Source organism: Carcharodon carcharias, chromosome 6 (assembly GCF_017639515.1).
Source record: "Carcharodon carcharias isolate sCarCar2 chromosome 6, sCarCar2.pri, whole genome shotgun sequence".
In the NCBI taxonomy this organism is placed as follows: Eukaryota; Metazoa; Chordata; class Chondrichthyes; order Lamniformes; family Lamnidae; genus Carcharodon; species Carcharodon carcharias.
In genome coordinates this window covers 47,553,998-47,578,826 of record NC_054472.1, presented here as the reverse complement: position 1 = coordinate 47,578,826, position 24,829 = coordinate 47,553,998, and the positions used below count along the sequence as shown (strand labels likewise).

The following is a 24,829-nucleotide window of genomic DNA, read 5'->3' as shown; positions in this document are numbered from 1 at the left end:
GTAAATGAAAAATCTTTATATGCTTGTGCCCAATCTTCCTTGGCAGCTGCCAAAAGTTTTCATTCTGCAACAGTGCAAGTTCCCTGATCTCTTCAATCCTGAAAACATACCTGAGAGGTGGCTGCTAGGTCACCAGGGATAGCGTGCGTCATGACATCAATCAGAAACTGGACAACTGAAGACCAACAGTGCTAAAATGAATGTTAGGCTCTACAGAATGGTTGTGGTGTACAGTGCAGAGTGCACAACATTGCACAGCAGTGACGCTTGGACCTGCAGGAGGAACAAGGCAAAGAATTCAGATCATCCTCTGACAATTTGAGGAGATGGTGAACAAGAAGAGGAGGGTGATGAGGGCAATGCATCCTCACCTGCTCACATTGCTTCCATAGATGCTCTCATTAATTCACAGTTGACTTAAGTTACAGCAGTGCACCAATGGCACTGGAAAATGTATCGGCCACTCTTGTCCCTCTCTGCTCCACTGCCATTGATAAAAAGTAGCTCTGCAACCAACCAGACATCATTTGACATTCACCCATTGGACCCAATGATTCACGTTTTCACATTCACCATCAAACAAGTGAGAAGGCCACTTAGCACCCAACAGCCAAGAATGGACAAAGCAGGAAAGTGATGAAAAACAATAACATTTATATTGGCTAAATAAAGAACAAAAATTTATCAAAACAATATGTTCTCAGGCACCCATGTACATACCCTTGTTGAATTACAAAGTCGCACTTTTGTTTCTTCTGCGACTTCCATATGCTGCAGTCGGAATGATTTCAGCAGAGGTAGAGGCAGCTTGCACAGATCCCTACAGTTATTGCTGAGATGCTTGTGGCCAATACCCTCTGGGTTTTGGAGCCCTTAAGGACCCTGCCAAAGGCTGCTCCGCCTGCAGCAGTGTAGGGGCAGACTCAGCCATTGGAACATAATGCAGCATGTGGGCTATTGATTGGGAGGGGGCTGTGGGTGAGAAATGGAAACACTTTGCGTGAAGTAAGCCTCCAGTTCCATGATTCCTTTCATCGTCTTTCTCATGGCTCAGGTGCACTTCACTGCTAGCATGGTGCTCCAGAGCACTTTGGTGTGGATCAATGTGGCCCTGTCAAGCCAAAGCTAAGATACCTGTCAACCTATTTAAGGTGGAAGGCATGTTGGCATCCAGAATCTGGACATTGATAATAAAGGTGTGATTGAATTCATTTAATTGGAGCTTATGATAGTCAATGGCGCTGGCTACTCTGTCCATGGAAGTAGACAAAACCGCAGTGGCCTGTGATATCACACCCCTCATGCTTGAGGTCAATTTCTCCTACCTCTCTACAATCATGGTGGTTTACTTTGGTCTACATTGTTGCTATTCAATGATTCTCCTCTTCATCAGTGACCCTCTGAGTACATCACTATGCTGAGTTGAACAGGGCTTGGAGAAATAGTGCCCTCTGACATGAACTGTCTACTCCTCTCCCTGTCCCCAGCATCTCCCCTTGCTCACTTGTCAAGTATGAATCACCAGGAGAAAACCCAACTATCTAACTAAGTGATCCCACCAAAGTGCAAGTATTGGAGCTGGTACATGGTCTGAATAAGTCCTGTGGCAGTGCATCTTCAGAAGGATTCTGCTCCTCTGAGGACTCATTGCCTCCAGTGTGCACTGATTTCTGCTACAATGTGAAAACTCTAAAGATAACGACATGAATGAGCACCACCAGGGTAAGAATGTATTGTTCTTTCTCTCCACAGAAGCTGCCTGACCTGAGTCCAGCATTTTCTTTTTTAATTTTAGACTTCCAGCATCTGCAGTATTTTGCTTTTGTGTAAGAATATGTTGCAAGTTGTCATTACGGAGATGAGTATATTTTACTCCCTGTTGAAATCAAGTCAACATGAATGAGTGCCATATGACTAGAGGGTGACTTTTATTTAATCATGTCACCAGGTAACTGAGAGTTCCCTGTCTCTGCATCTCGGCCAGTGTATTCTCCTCTGTAATTGTGAGCAACGTGATATGTGGAGGGCGATGTCCAGTTCTCTCCTTTTCCCTTTCAAAAGGAATTTTGGAAGAATTTTATGAGACGTTTTCAGAGACAGTAAGTGGTTTTTGTTTGTTCTTGGAAAGTAAATAAATAGGGCCAAATTTTCCACCTATCTCCCTCTCATTTTTCAGTGGATCAAGAATGTTTTCAAATGGAACATTATCCATGGATCCACTTTGCCAAGGCTTCATCTCGCACCTTTTGTTTAATAGATGTGGGCATCTCTGGCTAGGCCAGCAATTATTGCCCATCCCTAATTCCCCTCAAGATGGTGGTGGTGAGCCATCTTGAATCACTGTAGTCCATGTAGTACACCTACTGTACTGTTAAGGAGAAATTTCCAGGATTTTGACCCAACAAAGATCAAACAACAACAATATATTACAAGTTAGGATGGTGTGTGAATTGGAACTTGCAGGTGATGGTGTTCCCATGTGTCTGCTGCCTTGATGTGAGTTTGGAAAGTGCTGTCACAGAAACTTTGGCAAGTTGTTGCAGTGCATCTTGTAGATGGTAGTACACAGTGCTGCCACAGTGCACTTGGAGAGGAAGTGAATGTTTAAGGTTGTGAATGGGGTGCCAATCAAGTGGGCTGCTTTGTCCTAGATGCTGTTGAATTTCTTCCTCCTGCAGCAATATTCTGGCCTGCAACAACCACAATCTTCCTTTGTGCTAGATATGACTCCAACCAGTGGAAATTTCCACCCCCAATTCCCATTGGCCTTAATTTTTTAGAGGACTTTTTGATGCCACACTTTGTCAAATGTTGCTTTGATATCAGGGCAGTCACTCTCACATCACTTCTGAAATTCAGCTCTTTCCATCCTTGGACCTGGCTGTAATGAGGTCTGGAGCCAAGTAGTCCTGGCAGAACCCAAACTGAGCACCACTGAGCAAGCATCACTTGTCAAGAACCACTTCCATCACGTTGCTGATGATTGAGAGTTGGCTGATGGAGCAGTAATTGCCTGAATTGAATTTGCTATTGATGGACAGGGCATAGAATGGTTACAATGCAGAAGGAGGCCATTCAGTCCATCATATCCATGCAGGCTCTCTGCGAGAGCAACTCAACTAGCCCCACTCCCCCGCCTATTCCCCGTAACCTTCCAAACTTTTTCTCTTCCAATAGGATCTATGAACGAAACAAGCATTCAGAAAATTGATCTTGAGTCCAAAGAATGTAGACCTTTGGGCTGGTTCCCCATTTGGGCAATCTCAATTCAGCACTTTGGGAGAAATCCTAAACCTGCTATCCCTAGTTTTCCATTTATTAATTCAAACATATGGAAAATCAGATGTGGTGAGTATTAATGCAAAACAACTCTGGCACTGAGAAATAGATATTAGAAGTGTGGAGACTTATTCTTTCATGTTTTAATTGTTGTTGGAGTTTTTATGTTTTGCTATTCCTCTCTTAATCCAATCTTTCATTCCATTTGTATATTTCTTTTTCTGTATTTGATTGGATACTGAATTCATCCACTGTAATTTGCATTTCCTTCTTACTCCTGGTGCTATTTGTTTCACAATACTTCAGTCTGATTGTTAGGGAAATATGCAGTTGTGTGCCCTGTTCATTAAGGCGCCAGATGACCTGTTTCCTTACTGTGTATTGTCTGTTCACACTTAGAATCCTCCAGGCCCTCTGAGTTGGTCACCTTCTCCTGCCAAGAGATGTGGAGCATAAGTCAGACACAGTGAAAGTGGAAGCTGTTCAGCCTTTTCTCCTACCTAGCATATGTTGACCATATCTCACCTCAGTAGAGGAGTGTGCTGAGCATGCAGGCCCTTGTTCATGTGCAAAGTCACAATCTTTGCCTCATGCATATCCTAGCGCACTGCTCTCTCGCTCCAGCAGAGACAGAGAAATTCATGCAGATGCTGCAGGAGTGCCGGTTTCCTGTCTTCGATGAGTTCAGGTGGGATGGCATCGGCACCTACAGCATTGCCAATAGCCAGCAGGTCAATAGCTTGACTAAGTTCTTCCATTGTGGGTTTGTTATCCAGCTCTGCCATGACAGGCAGACTTCCATGGTGTCTAGAGCTTCCTCGATGACAGTGTTCTTGCTAGACTACAGCTCATGGTTGTTTTCCACCCTTCCCTCCAACTGGTTGTTGCTGTCAGTGATGACCTCTTCTGCCTTTGTTTTAAATGGACCCATTTTCTTTGTTGATGGCTCTGTTTCCTGTTTGATGTCTTCATGCATGCCCGACATCCTTTATGCCGAAGGACATCTGGATAATCTGCCAGAGTAACCAGTAGTCATTGGCGAAATGCCTGACAGTCTGTTTGACTTTACTTCAAGTGGCTATTGCATTCAGAGTCTTGTCACTCATATTTCTCTAGTAATTAATGAGGGGGGACTGCTTGGCTTCAATGACAGGTTGTATCACAGTGATGTCAGGCTCAAACCAGTCAACATTCTTGCTTCCCATATGTTGGGAGTGCAGTATTGAGGATGGTGTCTCGAAGTACACTCCATTTCATTTCTGCAGTCTGTGTGGGAATGCCAGAGAGTACCTGTTTAATCATCAGGAACTGTTAGGTTTTTTTCTGGGCATGTAGTATGGCTGATGTTGATATGAGGACAGCATTCCTGTTTTGAATGAAAAATCTTCAAGGGTTGCATCCTCACCCTAGTGCACACCAGGGAATGATCTGTATCATAGTCAGCGCTGTGGTAGCTGTGTGTGTTGAGAATGTTGTTCAGAGAGTCAGGTCTGGTGATGATCAGATCCAGCTGGTGATGCTCTGATCTTGGATGTCTCCAGCACACCTTGTGGCATGGTTTGTTCTGAAAGTAGGTGCTAGTTGCACAAAGCTCAACGTAGCAGCAAAGTCTCAACATATTCTCATCTATCTTTCCCAGGCCATGATGCCTCAGGCAAGAGAGCGATGGGTCATAATCCACTCTTGCGCTGAAGTCCTCCAGTAGGTAAAGATGTTCTGACTTAGGGATTCTGTGGATAGCAGTGTCAAGCCCCTCATAGAACTGGGTTTTTCACCTCTGTTATGGAGCACAGCGTTGGACCATCAATATTCATGAGGTTAACTGGCCCTGTTTGTGTTGAGAGCCAAATGGAGAGAGCATGTTCTGAACCATATTTGGGAGTGCTATCATCAAGGGTAGCAAGTTCCTTACAGCAAACCCCACACCTTCCTCATGCGTTTCTTCTGAACTCTTCTCCTGCCAGATGAACGTGTAATGTTATTCTTTCAGTGATCTGCTCTCAATGAGCCTGCTCTCTTGTAGGAATGTTTTGCTGATGCTCAGTCTATCATGTTCCATGTCAATCACAGCTGTCTTGCATTCATTATCGACCAGCTGCAAGTTATCTATCATCTTATGCACAATGCCCTGATGATCTCATTTGCCAATCGAAGAGTTAGCATCTTCTTTCTTTTTATTTCATTTGTTTGCCTGGTGCGATGGATTCCATCCACTTGTTGAGCAGAGACTCCAAGTTCCAAGCACTAACTGAAGCAGATGGACCAAGGCAGGTCAACACCTTATGAGTCAGGGGCTGCCCAACTTGAAGTGGGCAGTGGCTGACCAGTGGGACACGATGGTTCCTCCTACCATCAGAGACAACCTGTATCAGCCATTCTCTATGCCAGCCGAGTTGGACTTATCACTTGTAACTGCTGTGTTGTGTTAACTCTCTGCAGTGAAACTGGAATGTCCTCTCCAGGGACAAAATTTATGGAGACCCTGGGTTGCCCATATGACAGGGTTCCCCTCTCAACCTCCCAAGCCGAGTCCAAAGGAATGCAAAGCACTACATTTGGCACCGGCTTGGTTGCAGGAGTTGCTGGAAAGGTGGCATATGTAGACATCAAGCTGCCTTTGGGCTACACTCCAGATTTTTTGTCAGGATTTATTCTCTTAGCCTTCAACTCTCTGGAGGTATCCAGAAGGTAGTGGAGCTATTAACCCAAATCTGGGAATTTTGTTCAAGAGTCCCATGCCGGTAGGTCTGCACCATGCATGCCTGGGGGCCAAACCTCCACCGAATTCCTCTGAAGCTTTTGTTTCCATGTGTCATCATGAGGAGGCACAGCTGAGGACTTGCCAATGGAGAGGCTGTGTACAGGGAGCGACTTACACATTTGGCTTTCTGGTTTACATTGCTGCTAGCCAGCAATGTGGGTGAAATTGATAAGCAAATTACCACACAAAAGCACCCACAAATTCAATGCATCACATTGGCCTGTTGGACAACACAAGAATGAAAGAGTGGAAATAAAGTGCGGTGCAAGTACTGACCATAGGTCCAGAAGTGAATCTTGCATCAGAAATGGTCTTGTGCTGAAGAAAGAGCTTCTGATAGTGCACAAGGGAGATCTCAGAGTTGTGGTCTGATAGTGCACGAGGGAGATTTTCAGTTGTACTCCTGGCAGACATAAAAGTGCACATAGGTTTTGTAGTTTTAAAAGATTAGAGATTGAATAAAGGCCACAGGTCAGACTCACAACAGAACTAGAAGCAGAAGCCTTGTGGTTGTGACTGTTAATGAACTTAATAATAAGGGAGGCAAAACAATAGAAAGTAGATAGTTGGAGAGTTTGGAATGTATTCTCAGGCACCAGATACAGGGCAGCCAGGTTTGTCACATCAGTGGATTTGTACTGAAAATGTCTTTGAGATGGGACTTATAAGGCTAAAGTGAGGCTGGTTGGGTTTTGAACAATTACTGAGTGACACAGTTGTTAGAGTGAACATTCCCACAGCTGGAAAAGTGAATTTGGAGATCCTTTTATTTCTTTTGGCCACATTTTCATGGGCATGTAGATCAATCACAATAAAAAGCTAAATCTCCACAGCGCAATACTTTTCAGAGAGAAATGTTTCTGAAACCACCCAAATCCACAGCAAATACAGTAGGAAAATTATGGAAACTAAACAAATGGGTCTATGGCCTCAACGATGATGCTTGTATTCTAATCATCTTTAGTGATGCTTCTCATACTAAGTTTCCTAATGGATATTCTATAGCAGTTGATTTCACAATATTTCTTATGGGTGAAAATGGGAAATATGGACAGAAAATCCCAAGAATTGTTAGAAGCACTTTGGCTGCTGAAACATTGGTTCTTGTGGAGGTATTGGATATGGGATTCTATTTGTCAAATATTTTAAGTGAGGTTCTGTACAATTGGCGTTCTGAAGATAATATACCCATTGAAATTTGTGTAGATAATAATTCATTATGGGATAGTGCACACTGTGCAAAAAGTGAGTGATATAAGGTTATGGATTGAACTTGCTAGTTTGAAACAAATGCTAGAGAAAAAGGGACTCTCAAAAATTGAATAAGAGGATACAAGTCAACAACTGTCTGATCATTGTACAAAAAGAAATATGTGTATGAAAAGATCATTAAGCCTCCTAGAGGAGGAGCATCTCTCAACGTAATACTTTGTACAGAATGTGGAGGCTTTTGGTTTAACTTCTTTTGAAATTTTGTTTGTACATATAGGACGGAATCTTGTACCCTGCCCTATGGCAAGTTTGGTGGTGGAGGGCATTAAATCAGGTCAGAGGGTGGTGGCTGGGGATCCCACTACCTTCCCACCATCACCCAATTCCATGGCAGGTAGACCTGTGGACAGCCTTCCCACCTCACGGACAACTGAGGCCTTTAAATGAGCAATGGATGTCCACTTAAGGGCCTCATCTCACCACCAATGGTATCGATCAACTATGCACGAGCACAAGCAAACCCGTATGGAATTGCTTGCAGGCTCCCGCTGGGGCCCACTGAGAGTCACGCCCTGCTCTTTCTGCCAACACTGCATCCTTGAGGCCCTTCCCCTGCCGTGCCCCCATCCCCCGCCACCCCTCACCATTACTCATCTCTGATCTGGGATCCAGTGAAAATACTAGAGGGGGTGCCATACTGGCAACAAACACACCTCCCTGGTGGCACTACTGTCTAATAGAGCTTCCGGCCTCCAGTTGGCTAGCAGCTCTTGGTGGGCAGGACTTCTGCCCCCCCCCTCTCCTGGGGTCTTTGGTCTCAGGGAAGGTCTCTCCTGTCAGTGCCTGAGTGGAGCGAGATGTGGTGGGCCTACGGGGCCATGGGGCTGTAACCAGCTCTACAATCAGCATCCGAGATCCTTGTTGTCTCCACAAGATTCTGGTCATAACCTCTAATTTTTACTTTTAAGAGAAAGGAATCTACTAATTGTATATTAATTATATTTAATTGTAGACAAGTGGTGGGCATTAACTGGGAATTCACTTGTGCTCTTAAATGGACATTTATTTAACTGTGTTTGTTGGGTTAGGTGGTGCTTGCTGATAAACTGTAACTGTGTAAGTAAATGCTTGTGAAAGTTTATAAAGATTGGTTGCAGTTATATTCTTTACCAACTTGCTTTCTGGAATATAATACATATGACTGTCAGGCTCAGCAGCAAGAGTGCTATTTATGAACATAAGTGCTTTTTCCATGAGTGGTTGGAGAATTGAAATTACAATTTATTGTTTGGGCAAGATAACTATTGGGTGAAGTATAGAAATCATGGGAAAGTGGGTAGGATAATGTATTAGTAAGGATATGAAAATAGAGACAAAATGAAGGGGTCTAAATCAGACAGGAGAGAATATGATTGCTTAAGTCACCTTTTTTCTTCCAACTTACTTACATTTCTCATGGTTTTTATCTGTAGCTGGAAGAACCTGAAAACAAAGATTCCTTGCAGCATTTCAATTATGTTGCTTTGTACAGATTCATACCACAAGAGAATGATGATCTGGAAATGCGGTAAGTAACATTGCTGGAATGCTATTTTATTGTCACTTTCCTGACGTCATACCTAGTAAAATGTTCTTGTAATTTTCCGTCCACGAGGTGTATGATCTGGTACAATCTGATCCAATTGCCTGTATCAGAAACTTTACACAATCAAACCAGGCCTTTTGTCTGAATTCAACAACAGAATTTACCTGTTGCTTTAAATTATTCAGCATACTCTCCAGAATAGATGCTGCCTGTCTATTCATGTTCTAAAGACAGTCTCTTGTGTAAGTCTAAGAATAGTCATAATTGTCCAGAATGTACTGATCCCACACACGTTATTACCTTTGCTCTTTAAACTGCTAAAATTCTTCACAACCTTATTTTCTTTCCACTAGTCCATCATGGAGAATGGGTTATTAAAATGGAATCTGCAGCTGAAGGACTAGCAGTGACACAGTCGCAATGTGCTTAATGGCCCTCTTCTGTGCTATAATTTCTGATTCAATGATTCGCCAAAACAAAAGCAACATACAATGAGAGGTGCATAAGTGAAGTTTAATTTGACCTTAAAAAGGAATGGAGGAGGATTGAAGGAACAGGGGAGCTTTTACATCTTTTCCACTCTGTATTTATTACACTGCCATGCTGCTTTGCTTTTTCTATGTGAGACTCAGCAGGATGAGCTGACAGTGAGGTCTGTGTTGTGTTGGTGAACCAGATGGTGTATTAATGAGGTATTCATTTGACTCAGCTCTACATATATAGATACAGGCACACATAAAATCAAAGCTGAAATTTTTGAGCCACATTTGTTTTTATCAATAGGTATTAATACAGGAAAGACTGGGTGGATTTTACAGACCCAAATTTCTTTAAGGGAGTCACGTCTCACAGGAGCACGTTTTGAGAAATTGCAAGCATGTACCCCATAATTTTCCTTCCATGAAGCCTCGCCCCGTAAAATCAGCCCCACCACATCAATGAGCACATAAACTAAGAAAGGACAGATTAATATCCCAAGCAAACTGGGCTTCTATCAGGAGAGACTTTTCTCTCTCAAATGCTGATCGATCTGTTGCGTAATTTCCAGCTCTTTCTTTTTATTTCACATTTGTAGTACTTATAGCTTTCCCTTTCACTCTTTACCTCCATGGTACAGGAACTGATCAAAGACTATTTTAATTAAATGTAAAACCATATAAGGACTGCATAGTGGTACAAGTGCATTAGACTTCCAACTTTGACAGTTTTTGAGGAGGAGCACAATGGCAACACATTGGCCTTTTGATGGCAAATCTCAGGTACTCTGGTAATCCAGTGGAAGGCTAGAACTACCCAATTCATATATTTTCTTGTCCTACATAACCCTTCCTTACAATAAAAGTCTGTGTTGTTTATTACATGCACATTATGACCAGAAGGTCATACAAATGATGCTTTGATGAAACCTATAGACAGTTAGCACAGTTAGCAGTGACATAAGCATATCCTATCTGCATTGGCAGGCACACCAGGTCTTTTTGCCCAAAGTGTTAATGGACATGGAGCGTTGTGGGTTGGAATATCAGCTACTTGATGTGGTAGGTCCTGGGTTCACACCTGCAATTCTCTACATTGAGTTATGTTGACCATGCTATGGTAGGCTAACAAATCAAACTGAGGCCATAGCACCAGAATGGATATTGGAGAAACTTCTATGGTAGGGCGGGTAAACTACACTGGCTGTCTATGGTGCAGCTGACAGCTTGGACTGCCTGCGGCTGTAAAATACCGTGCTGGTCTTTGTCACTGCAGTAGGTAGCACTTGCCTTCCAGTAAATTGGGAGCACTGTCTCCTTAAGTGGCATTCCATGTCGCCAGGGAAACAAGTGCTGTCTTACATATATATTACTGTGGTGACCAATTCATCTCCCACACCCCGTCACCCCCTCAAAAGGTAGGGTTGAGTTTTTGCAGCAAAAAAGCAACATGAATGCAGTAATAAACTGAAGCTGACAGATACCCAAGAGCAAGACGACAGTCTATTTTTAACCAGGAATGATAGAAGTTATGGGGAGCAAAACAAGATGAGGATGGACTTTTTTTTATATGTTCACAGGATGTGGACGTCGCTGGCTAGGCTGCTCATCCCTAATTACCCTTGAGAAGGTGGTGTTGAGCTGCCTTCTTGAACTGCTGCAGTCCCTGTGATGCAGGTACACTCACAGTGCTGTTAGGAATGGCGATATGTTTCCAAGTCAGGATGGTGAGTGGCTTGGAGAGGAACTTCCTGGTGGGGGTGTTCCATGTATCTGTTGCCCTTGTCCTTAAAATGAATAAAAAATAAAATAAAAAGCATAACTGAATTTTTATAGGTAACATCTACAAATCCAAACTAAAATAAACTGGAGCACAAGTTACAAAAGAATTAAATCTTAGATGTAACTCTACAATCCTGTGCTCAAAAGAAAATGAGAAATAGGAGCAGGAGTAGGCCATTTGGCCCATCGAGTCCATTTCACCATCCAATAAGATCATGGTTGATCTAATTGTAGCCTTAATTCCACTTTCTTGCCTGCCCCTATAACTCTCCACTCCCTTGTGCATCAGGAGATGGTGGCATTGTGGTAATGTCATTGGGGCTAGTAATCCAGTAGTCCAGGCTATTGCTCTGGGGCCATGGGTTGAAATCCCAACATGGCAGCTGGTGGAATTTTAAAAATTCAATTAATAATCATAAAAATCTAAATTGAAAGCTAGTCTCAATATTGGTGACCATGACAACTATCGTTGATTGTCATAAAAACGCTAATGTCCTGTAGGGAAGGAAATCTGCCATCCTTACCTGGTCTGGCCTACAAGTGACTCCAGATTGAGAGTAATGTGGCTGACTCTTAAGTGCCTAGCAAGCCACTCGGTTCAAGGGCAATAAGGGATGGTAAGCAAATGCTGGCCTTGCCAGTGACACCCACATCTCGAGAAAGAATTTTTAAAAACTGTCCAACTCAGCCTTGAATATATTCAATCATCCAGCCTTCACTGCTCTCTGAAGAAGGGAATTCCAAAGACTAATGATCCTGACTCCAGGTTGAAAGGAGCACACTTCCACTGCTGTCTTCCTCGGCCACACCCATCCTGCTTAATCGAAAAACTTGGCCTCTTCCTCCCATCCTTGGAAACGATCATATCACTGAGCCCTTCAAATCCTAGAGCAGTCCCTCAGGGGACAGTCTTCCTAGATCTCTTTTCCATCCCAATGGTTGACGCAGCTCAAAAAATCCTATTGCTTGTGAGCTTTTCTTACCCATGTTGTGGTCCCTTTAATTAGAAACGCTTCTTTTGACTGGGTGTTTCATCCTGCCTGCCCTCCCTGATTGGTTGGGGAATACAGAGGTGAAATAATAATTAGATTGGCTGTTCCTGGAGCAATCACAAAGCACGCAAATCTGTTAGTCTGGCTCCTGACCTGAAATGGTCCAGCTGTTCCAGCAGGGGCTAAGTGGACAAGATTCTGCCTTGTATCTCTGCCGTCCAAGTCACTGCAAGATTTTACTATCTAGCTATAAATAATAACATAAAATCAAAGTACTATTTAAAAATAAGGGCAGAAATTGTGACTTTATAATGGGGACTGAATGGTGTCTTCACATCCTGGTCTAATTATCTTGTGCCCCATAACTCCAGTTCACGTGAAGACTGTCTTTGATCTTGGCATCCCATGCGCAGTCTTATTTTGTCTGTGGCAGGGGAAATTTTCACCTTCGTTGTTGGTCGCCTGCCTGTTTCCATTTGGAAGAATGGAACCTCTCTAATTTCCATTTGGAAGTTAGAATTGGGTGAGATCTGTAACGAGTGGCCAATCTGCAGGTCGGGTTACTACCCACGCAGTGAAGCTGAAAACAACAAAAACAAAGAGGCAGTAAAAAGACAGGATGAAAATGATGGGGAGAAATGCAGATAAACAAGACACAGGTAGAAAAAGACATATAATAAAATAGATAAAAACTGATAGGGAGTGGGAGAGCCTGAAATAGTGAGACACAGACAGTTAGTATAATGCTAGTGAACTGTTGCTGATAGGTATGCTGGTACTAATGTGCCATTAGTGTTCCCAGCTTTGCCCAATTGTGTATGCCACGAATTTGATCCATTAGTGGATGTTGGACTCATCTGTACTACTCACACACTCATTTAAAAGACACATGACTCTCAATATGGACCTATACTACACCTGGTGTGTTAAAAGGGAAAATACATTATGCTACACCCCAACTTTGTACCAGATGAATTCTTATCAATCACCGCACTCATGCTCTTTCCTCACCAATACTCAGTGACTCCACTGAGCACCAGAATTTTACATGGTGTTAATCAAAGCTGGTGTTTGTTCCAAGTGAGTGTGATGGCTTTTAGTGCAGTTTTTGGTCAGTTACAAGTTGATTGAGTCCCTCTTGCTTTCTGCAGGACCAGATGGTACATCAGAAGTAAATATGTTGATGCATACGGGTGCTGAACTTTAGGCTGGGATTTTACAAGGTGGCAGTGGCCCCGTTCCCCAGTCAGAAAGTGGGGAGGATAGCCCTGCCTCACCCAGTTCTGGGAGCCCCAACAGTGTTTTGTGCGCATCGGGCAATTAACCAACTAGGTCCTTTAAGAGACCATATTCCACCTCAGAGATGTCAGCAAATCAGAAAGTCAGTAGCGTTTCAGTCACAGCATTACTGAGAAAAGCGGCCTGGACATCGCCATGGGAACTCAGGTGAGTGGGGTCAGGGGTCAAGCAGAGGCAGGGGAGAGTTGCTGAGGGCAGAGGTGGTGTTACCACAGGGCTGGCTTTCATCACAGGGGGTTCCTTTGTGGGCCACAGATGTCTGATCAGGCGGCTCCACCTATCACCCCCCCCCCCCCCCCCCCCCCACACACCACTTCCCCCACCTCCAAAGCCTGCAAGGAGGCGGCCAGGGTAAACATGGTGGTCTCCCTACGTGGTGGAAGGCCTACCTGCCATCGGTAAAATGTCAGCAGCATGGGAAGAGGACCTTACATCACCCTTAATTGGCCCCTTAAGGGCCTCACTCAACCTCTGGGCAGGAGGCCCTTCTGCTGTCTTCCCGCTGCTGCTAACATGTCAGCAAAGACATGAGGGTGACACACACACCACCCCTTGCCAATTTTTCAGCTCCCCGCCTCCCTGATATTCTCCGATACCCTCATACTCTCTGAGGCCCTGTACTATCCTGGCCGTAATGTGCATTTGCTCACTGTGGACATATGAACCTATTGTATAAATTCACGAGAGCTAATTTTTCAAAACTGACTTTGCACCTTTCCTGGTCATAAAATCAGGCACAATGGGGTGGATTTTACCAAGATCATCAGGACCATCATATTCTGTCCAATTCCAGGTCAGGAACCTGAAAGTGGCCATGTTGGGAATCCTCCTAAAGGCAGCCAATTAAGAAGTTGCCTCCAGGGGATCTGCCCAATTAGGAATGGTGGGCGGACCGGGAATCTGCAGACCCACTTGGATGTCCTGCAGTGATATCTGACTAGCAGCACCAATGGGAGAGGAGGGCACTGTCGATGTATTTAGAGCAACCTTGAGGCACCTCAAGATAGGGTTCCCTTTAAAAACATAATAAAAGTGTGAAAAATAAATTTGACCACAGCTTTAAGGCCATTATTGTGCCACCAGGATGCTGCCTCCAAACGTAGATGGGCTTCTGCCCCTGTGAGGGCCCACCTGCCATTGGGAAGATCTCGGCAGCATTTTAGTAGCTGTGGGCATTTAATTGAGCGTAATCAACAGCCCACAGCTGCTGGGCAGGCAGCCAGTGCCAGTCAGAACCCACCTCTGGCAAGATCGCTTGGAGGTGGGATTGCATCAGGGAGCAACCCTGATGCAAGATTCTCTCATTTTGCTTCTGACCCTGCCTCCAAACATATCTATGTAGGACTAGGAAAATTCAGCCCTGCATGTGCCTAAATTGTACCCAAGAAGCAATATGTGGGGAGTCCTACTAGTAGCATCGAGTCAGACAATTGCAGTACTGCACATAACATGAGCATGAGCTCTGTCCTGCCATCTGTGAGGGCTACACACCTTCGAAGCCATCACTCCCAAACAATATGATCACTCTTCTTCATCAAGAGTGAATTATTTCACCTGCTGAGGTATCATCACTTGTTGCTTGGTGCAATCTCTAGTTATATAGTCTTTAAACATAAGTGTTGTGGGTTAGGAGAGGTGATTATTGCTCCTGTAAACGTCTTCCTACCTTATTTACAACAAACTGGGTAACATAATGTGTGTGAATACAGCGTTGGCTCAGTGACAGCACTTTTCATTCCTCATTCAAGCCCCACACCAAAACTTAAATCTGTCATATCAACTGCATATCAATGTAATATTGAAGGGGCCACCTTCCAGATGAGCTATTGAACCAATGTATGAAGTATATGGTCAAAGGAGGAGAAGGTAAGACTGAAATGTGATTTGGTGATAGAGGCCACACCACCACCATGCCTATCTGTTCAGACGGATATAAAAGGTCCCAAGACTCTACCGAAGAAGAGCAGGGCAGTTGTGCCAATGTTCTAACCACCATTTATTGCTCAATTGATTGCCTGTTCATTGATCCCATTCATTATGGTTTGTGGGACCTTGCTGTGCACAGTTTTACTGTTGAATTCCCAGCATTAGAGTAATAACTATACTTCTAAACTATTTCATTGATTCTGAGCACTATGGGACTTCCTGAGATTGTGCGGGATGCTAAATAAATGCAAATGTTTTTTTTTAAATTAATTTTAGTTGGTTAAAGTCAGTTCAAGTTGGCAAAAAATTCAACATTAAGGTTGACCTGATCAATAAATGAGAAGAACCAGAACCAGTGCAAATGGGGAACATTGACTGAGAGAGGTTAATTTCAGCTAGGTTATGGGAACCATGGGCTTACAAGATTTCAGGCAAATGTCTCAAGGCAATTTCTACTTCCATTTCACCCATCTGGAGTACATGTTGGAAATTTGAGAATCACTTCTGACATTGATTAGGGCACCTTTTAATGCTGAGGCAAGGGGAAGGTGGAGGTGTGGTGGTAACACCACTGAATAGTAATCCAGAGGCCCAGGCTAATGCCCTGGGGGCACAGGTTCAAATCCCACCAGAGCAGTTGATACAATTAATAAATCTGGAATCAAAACCTAGTTCAATAACTACAGACCATGTGCTCTGTCTTCCATCTTGACCCTTTTTTAAATCCATTATTGCCCAATTCCCCCCCCCCCCGCCAAAACCATGTCACTCGTTCTTGCATTTTGCTTTCACAGAGTGCTGACCCTTGTCCTGCTATTAAAACATTCTGCTTTCTTATCTTTATGCCACTTTCAGCACTTTCTTTAGTCTTTAATACTACCATTAAAATTCCCCTTGTCTTGTCTCCATGATATCTTTGTCAAATCTCTCCTGAGCTCCCACCTATCTCTGACCTTCTGTTTTGCTCCACCTACTCCACCCCCTCTTAAACAGTGTAAAATCCATCACTTTTCTACCTCTCTTTAGCTCAGAAGAAGAGTCAAAACGTTAACTGTTTCTCTCTCCACAGATGCTGCCAGACCTACTGAGTTTTTCCAGCATTTTCTGTTTTTATTTCAAATTTCCAGCATCTGCAGTATTTTGCTTTTATCTCAATATTAGCAAGCCTACGTCTGCCGAGCCACACTGAAATTTCTGGTAGCACCTGCAGCTCGCCAGTTTGATCTAAATGAGGTCTGTCCCTTTCAATTTCACCTTCCCTCTTTCCAAAGTATAAACAAGACTGGATCCTTTGCATTTCATCACCCCTCTTTCCAAAGCGTCAGCAGCTCTAACTCTGCCTGTCAAAGCTTCCCTTGGCACTATTTCAAACTAGCACAGTTCGCTTTCCAGAGACTGTACTTTGAGGAGGCTGCAAGGTTTCATTGTAAGATGTATTGTCACTATATCCAATTCTATGATGTAACTGGCTTGTTTTCCCAAGTGTGATTTATAATGGAAACTTTACAAGTGTCTGTGAAAGTTCCATTGGTCAGCAGAAAATAACAGACAGATATGCAGCACTACTGTTTACTTCACTGATTTGGTTTAGGATGGGCTCATAGAGAGCAGTAATTACTTCAATACTTCAATACATGAGATGCTGAACATAACCAGCCACCAGGACTAATTTTTCAAATCTGTTTACTACCAGTAAGGAGCCTCACCCACTGGCTGCACTTAAAGGAAAAAATAAGTTACTTACATTTTTATAAATTGGGCATGTTTCCACTGGAAAAGAGATGATTGAGAAGTGATGTGATTGCTGTTGTCAGTATGCTAAAGGAACTAGATAATGTAGACAGCAATGAGCTGTTTTACCTTAACCAGTACAATGGAACCAGAAAGCACAGGCTGTGCGTCAAGGAGAGGGAATGATAAATTCAAAATTAATCAATGGAAAGAGGATGTCAGTGGCCAATATGCTCCTGGGAGACAGTGGAAGGAGTTAATATTGATTCATTCAAATGCAAATTCAATATATTTAATTCAAAAAATAACATTTTGGGAAGCTGAGTTTCATGGATGGCAAATTTCAGGAGCTGTCATCCCTCAGCTGCAGTGGGTTCAGGAGAAGAGGGAATGGGTGACTATCAGGCAGACCAGGAGAAAAAGGAATCCCCTGAAGTGTGGCATTCACAAGGCTACACTCAGTATTGAAGACAAGTGACGGTGATGACACCTCAGAGTAGTTTAGTCAAAAACAAATCCATGGCACTGTGGGAGACTTGGATGCCCAAGGGTGGGCATATCAAGTGTATAAATGCAGGAGGTTTGATAGTTAGGGAAATATATAGGCACATCTGCTGGTTTTATCCATCCTTAGATTAGGGGCACCGAGGATGGAATTATCCCAGATTTGCACCAAGTACGGTAGCAGGCAGGTAAAACGACATTTTACCCACTGGCTGCGATGGCGATTTTCACACCAAACCCCTCGCGTTACTTATGCATTCTAGAAACATGCCATTTCCATGGGGGTGGGCTCTCATTTGCTCACCATGCCATCACCGCGCTACTTCAGCACACTGGACACTATATTTAAAGTCCAGCTGCACGCACATTTCTCAGTGCTTTCAGCCCACAACTACTGCAGAGATGTCCATGAAAGACAAAAAGACTGCAGCCCCCAGGTTTAATGATGCACCGCTGGAATGCCATGGAGGCCCGCCGCGATGCCCTCTAATTTCGCTCTGGCCGAAAACGGGCAGCGGCAAGGTCACCAATCCAGCATGGCAAGCGGTGGCAGTGGTGGTCAGTGCCAATGCCCTGCAAAGGCGGTCAGTCACCCAGCACCAAAAAAGGATGAATAGTCTCATCCATTCCACCAGGGTAACTCACTCTTCTCATCATGCTCTACTCGAACACTCAAATCCATCACACATCCACAGGGATGTCACATGGGACAACACCGCTAACTCTCTCACACACCCTCACATTGCCATCAGGCTCATACCCTCTTGAGCTCGCATCCTCATTCTTGTCCATGGCTTCGCTCACCACATAAACATTCCACACAGTGCCATATGTCCTGCTCTCGTTTTCTCCATCTGTTTTCATGCAGGAGAAGCAGGCTCACGTCAGCAGGGGGAGGTCCCAGACCAGCAGTGGAGTGGCCCACATTAGGCCCCTCAATCGCTTTGAGGAGCGTGCCATCATGCTGACTGGGAGGGTGTGGACCCTGCCTGTGGTGATGGTGAAGTCAGCGGTGAACACCCACCCGAGGATTCCGCCCCACATCATCCCTCCCTCAACGCAACTGACTGCTCTCTCTCTCCTGCTTTTGACTTTGCTGACATGCACTAATTATCTCTACTTTGGTTCACCGGGAGCTCTGCCAACCGACCGACACCCTCAGCCAGCCAGTCCCTCAGCTCCATCCACGTTCTCATCTGCAGCCAAGAGGATACCTCCTCCAGTGAAGAGCTGGAAATAAGCAGCCTGGAAGACCCGTCACAGTGCTTACCCACACCCTGCACCAGCAGAGAGATACACATCTCAGTGGAATCTAGCTCTAGAGCAGGCTCGAGTTCACAATCTGCTGGTCACTGCACAGACATGTGTCCACACCAGGAGGAGGCAGGTTTGTGCGAGCTCCCTGATACGGGGAGGAGGCATCTGTGAGGTCCGAGTAAGATGATGTACTGCTGGATTTGACCTTCCAACTCATCCTGGAGAGTCAGCAGAAGGAGGGGGAACATCACACAGAGCTGTTGGAAGCCCTCAACAGATTGGCTCGTGAGTCGGAGGAGTGTGTCCGCCTGCTCTCTGATGAGGTGGTGCCCACATGTACATGCATGGATATCTCCATGGGGAGGATGGCAGATGTCATGGACACCCTGGTCCAGCAGAATGCAGGGATGCACGCAGACCTACACTCCATCATGGTAGCCATGGCTGAGTTCCTGCATTGGCAACGCGAGAGGGAAATGGGGCACCTGGATATCCCTCCAGGTGCTCCTTCCCCTTAAGGAGTCAGGCCGGGGCCCTTGGGCACCCAAGGGAGAAGGAGCAACACTAGCCTCTTCTGAGTCATCCACTGAGAAATCTCACAGGCTGTCCTCTCCCTCCGAGCCCCCTCAACCTCATCCTCAGTCACTGCAGAGGGAGCAGCCGGCTCACGAGCGATTTTGGAGGAAGAAGTGTGTGTATGGCAGGGCCTTTCGGAGCTTTCAAAAGCATTCCCACACGCATATGGACCCTTCACGTTTCACACTCATCTCAATGCCCTGAGCATTTTCAATGCTGCCTGCTGGGGTTCTCTTTCAGTTGTCCATCTGAGCTGACCTGCGTCACCACCCACCCTCTGATCACACTCCCATGCAGCACCTGATCTCGCCCACCATGACTCTTGTTTCACTTTCAATTTAGCAAGCATGGTCTTTACCCCTCCCCCACTCACCCATTTCCTTTCCGCCATCACCAGCGTGATACTCTCTAGAGGTTCCACCTACCAGCCACAACCCTTTTTTACCTTAGGGAGATTCAATTGAACATGCACATTCCCTTCCTTCCTGAAAACCCCAACCCCATCAACATTCACCTCCCCAACCTCCTCCTTCCCACTCCCAGGGTGTCTGCCTCCAAGTTCCCACCAACCACCCTCGCCGTCCCTTCTACCACTACTGTTGAACCCTCACCCTCCCACCCTACTGCCTCACTCTGCCCTCGGTCATTCTCACCCTGCCTCCATACCACGCCCACCCTCAGTTCACTCCCCAGACAGCACACATGGACGTATCCAATCCCTCCCGTGGATGTTCACCTGCACATCCCCACCACCCCCGGCCCTCCTACCCCTTCTGCCTCCCCAACCCCCACTCCCCCCCTTTCCCTAGTCCTCCCACCCCACCCAGACTCCCCCGGCTAAGTTGCCCCCCCTTCCTGACTTCTTCCTATGCCCTTGCCTCTTCCAAAACCCTTAGTCCCTCTCCCCCTCGACCTCTTCCTCCAGCCTTACTCCTAACCTCTTCCTGAATCTTTCCTCCGCTCTTATTTCCTCCTCCACCCTTGCTCCCTCCCCTCTCTCCACCCTTTCTGCCTGCCACCCAGGACACCCTTCCTTCTCCACACCCCTTCCTCCCCCAGACACCTTCCCCCTCCTCTGCACCCCAGTTGCCGCCTTCTCCCCTGTCACCCCCCCCTCCCCCCATTCTCTCCACTCCCCTGACCTCACCACCCCCAAACACTTCTTCCTCTCCCAGTCGATCCCACACTTTCGCCCCCACACCCTCGACCATCATCCGTTGTGAGCATTAACAGTGACTTTCCAACTTCCGTGCCTGCTTCACAGTACAGCCATGTCCATGAGAATCCACCCAGCATGCCATGGACATTCCTCCAGTGTGTTGCTGCTGTCGGGCTCCAGCATCTTCTGCTCCTCGGATGTCCGTAATGTGAGCAAGGCCGTGACAGGTAAGTCCTGACTTCTGCACATGTTCTACATCAGTGTGTTTTCCCGCCGACGTGGGCAGATGATCCAGCAGGTGGGAGGAACGATTCTGGTGGTAGGCCCAATAATGATATGCTGATATATTACAATGAGGTTCCTGACGTCTGATGGCAGACTGATGGATGATCGCAAACTGGTTTCATGCCACCGTGAAACCAATTGCACCATATTGTCCGCTCACACCACCGAACATTACCAATGCTGGCGGGCATGGAAAATCCCAGCCTGAGTCTATTTATAGTACTCTCACCAGTGGCTAAGCTTAGTCAGCTCAACTTCTATCCAAGATTAAGTCTGGGATCTTTCTGTTCTCTTTAACCAATTTCACACGACACAGTGTATTTAATCAGTGAGTCATCAGAATCGGTCAATATTTTCTGAAATGCAGAATAGATTTCTTGCTGTTCACATTTTGTCTCCACGTAAAAAATGCATTTATCTAACATCTTATCAAATTCCCAAAGTAGTTTAGAACCAATGGCTCACTTTTGAAGTGCTGTCACCGGTATTTTGTAGACAAGCCCAGCAGTCAATTTGTGCACAGCAAGATTCCACAAATAACAGTTGAATAAATGACCCAGTAATTTATTTTTGTTGGTGTTGGTCAAGGATAAACTACTGACAAGGAGAACAGGAGAACCCTATACTCTTTGACATTCTGACTGGTCAAGTATGTAATTTGAAAGACCCTATTTTGACAGAGAAACAGAGAAGGAGTGCGGAGGAGGGGAAGGAGTGCAGAGTCTTGATATGTGCTGCTGTGGGGAATACTATGCAATATATTAACAGGATTCTTTCATCGCTATCATTTGAGGAAGTTTTAATCTTCAGTTCAGTTAAAGACTAACATTTTCTCTTTGCTTAAAATCACAGGGCTGGAGACAGAGTTTTTCTGCTAGATGATTCTAATGAGGAATGGTGGAAGGTAAGACTTTTTTATCTTGGAGGTTGTAATCAGAAAAAATTCTAATGAATAAACATCTGGGGATAACTCTCCCATCATAACTTTGGAAGTCTGGAGGACACCACAAGAAAATGGCATACACAGCTGGAGATTAGGAACTTATTTCACCACCACCGCACCCCCCCCCCCCCCCCCACCCCCCCCCACCACCCCCCCCCACCCACCCCAACCCCACCCCCACCCCAACCCCCATCCCTAACCCCATGACAACTTCTACCCATCAGTACCCAGAAAATCTAAAGCACAATAATAATGCATAAAAATATTGAAAGGTTACTGATACATAAAGGCTGACTTGCCAACTGCGCATTCCCAGCATCAGGGCCAGGACTGTGCTTTGCGAAGTTAGGTCTATAAGCATATCTGAATCCAAATAAATATGCCTGAACATGGTTGTGTAATGTCAGACATCACTGGTCAAAGGTCAAGGAGAAGACTTCCCTGCGTGTTATGTGTAACTAAATTTTGAACATGTTCTGCGTGTGGCATTTGTATTTCTGCTACACATATCAGAAAGAGGATTGTTCCCTATGTCTGTCTGTAGTTAAGAAAGGGAAAAAGTCTGGAAACATTAAGGACAATCACATGTTCCCAATGGGTAATATGCACCAACAGAGCATGCAGGCCAAGGTGGAGCTATAACACTATGGCAGATGTTCTCTGAGTCATGTTACCCATGCTCCCTACTAAAGATTATCTTTGATATGTATCAAAATTGCATCACTCCAAAATAGTTTCTGGGACAGTTAGTTTTTGAGATTGTAATAGCATCCTCTTATAGCCATTTGTGTATATATGTTATGTATATATAGCCAAACAAGAATAAACTAGTTTTCAGTTGGGTACTTTGAACTCCATGTGCTGCATATTCTTTTCTGTCCTGCAAAGAAATCACAGTCTGGTGATGAGAATAGGGTTTTGGATTTTCTAATTCAACAAATTTCGGTTGGAGAAGCTTCCAGTAAACCAGTAGAGGAACTGAGAGTTTTATTTTTACTGAGAAATAGTTTTAAAAATCAGGCCTCAGTGAAAAGGCTGTTTGTACACATGGGTGGGCAGACCTTCGAAGATTGCTACATCAATAGGTATTATTGGGCAACTTGGAGAGTTAAGTCATGACAGAGTCTTTTGCTGTATATGTGGAGCAACTTGAGATATATTTCACTGCTAATAATATATTCAATGATCCTGATAATCTGGCAGTGGGGAAAAGGAATAGGGTGGTATTTCTGATGGAAGCTGGCCCAGAATATATGAAACGCTCCACAATTTGCTCACCCCTGCTAAACCAAAAGACACGCCACTGACAGTTTAAGCAGCACTATAATCCCAAGCCATTGGAGATTGCAGAAAGATACCGATTTGGAATCAGGAATAATTTGCCCAGCGAGGACATTCGAGACTTTATTGTGGCTTTGAGAAGGTTGTTCTCAGGACCGTGCTTTGCGAGGTTAGGTCTATAAGCATATCTGAATCCAAATAAACATGCCTGAACACGGTTGTATAATGTCAGACATCACTGGTCAAAGGACAGATTTGTGTACAGTTTAAAAAGTGAATGTATTTACAATAAGTTGCTGACATTGCCAAAGTTAACTTTCGACATAGCTTGCCAAACAGCATTGTCCATTGACATGGCAGAATGTGACTCGAGAGAAGTCTGCTGAAGTAAATAAGCTGAAGCTGAGTAAGTTGAAGGCCCTAGTGACAGTGGTTAGTAGTAGTAGAGGTAATGAAAGGTTCAGTTACCGGTGCTTAGGCCAACACTGGACACAGAATTATCCATTTCTAAACAGAGACTGCTATGGCTACAAGAAGAAGGGTCATCTTGCTAAAGCATGTCGAAAGAATGTAAACCAAGAAAAGGTTAGCTGGAGGAAATGGCAGTCACTGCATACAGTTGTCAAACAGCATCAGGTCGATGAGGGTCAGTTGAGACCTATATGATCCAAAGCACAAGGAGAGACCTTTACAATCCAAAGCACAAAGAGATCCAGTGGAAATTCCAGTAGAACAAGTAACATTGAATGGAGAACAAAAACAGAAACAGAATTACCTTGAAAAACTCAGCAGGTCTGGCAGCATCGGCGGAGAAGAAAAGAGTTGTCAACTCTTTTCTTCTCCGCCGATGCTGCCAGACCTGCTGAGTTTTTCCAGGTAATTCTGTTTCTGTTTTTGTTTTGGATTTCCAGCATCCGCAGTTTTTTTGTTTTTATCTCTTATTTTTAACATTGAATGGAGCTCTGGTAAACATGGATGTCGACATCAATGCATCCGTCAGTGTGATTCCTGAATCGCTACACCAATAAAAGTTAAGCCAGCATGCTGGAGAAATCACACATAGAATCACAAAGTTATGGAGGAGAGAAAATCCCCATAATGGGAAATATATTGGTTCACATTACATACCAGGTACGAAATTGCCCACCATTGTAGTGATTGGTGAAACACAGGCAACATGATCGTGATCCCTCATTCCTTTGAACCTACAATAAGAAAAAACCTATAGTTCACAGTTAGACCATTTTAATGCATTCATCAGAATGATGGCCTGTAGCATGGAAAGCTGTACTAGAGCAGTTACTGAACAAAATTGGAGGTTTGAATTAATGAATCCATCTGTTGTAAGGGCCATGTGCAGAATGCCAGAAAAAAATTGGTTTTGAGCACCTTATGCATCAATCTTCCTTTTTCTTAGTACCATCGAATTTTACAGCATAGCAAGCCATTCACCCCAACTTGGGTTATGCCAGCTCCTTGCTAGAACAGTCCAAAAGTAACCTCGCTGTACCACTCTCTCCCCATGTGCAGTATCTGTGTCCTACTTCTACTTGTCCCTCAGAAGATGCAGATGTCTCTGCTTCAACATTTCCCTGTGATAAAGCATTTGATGCTCTCCTCATTCTCAGTGACACTTTTAAATTGACGTTCCTTGACACTGACTCCTCAATCAGAGGGAATAGTCTTTCTATACTCATTCTAAAACAAAATACAAATGTTAAATGTACATTTACTTTCTCGGTGTATCACAGACATGTCTGATTTTTGAGTCTTTAGTTGGT

At 44.6% G+C, this 24,829-nt stretch overlaps 1 protein-coding gene across 1 annotated transcript in view; it reads left to right on the top strand.

Moving 5' to 3' along the window:
• Nucleotides 1-24,829, top strand: part of stac (SH3 and cysteine rich domain) — a 222,741-nt gene that overhangs the window by 158,334 nt on the left and 39,578 nt on the right. The window contains exons 8-9 of the mRNA XM_041190230.1: nt 8,725-8,819; nt 21,677-21,728. Coding sequence (XP_041046164.1) covers nt 8,725-8,819; nt 21,677-21,728 — 147 coding nt within the window. The remainder of the gene's footprint in view (nt 1-8,724; nt 8,820-21,676; nt 21,729-24,829) is intronic.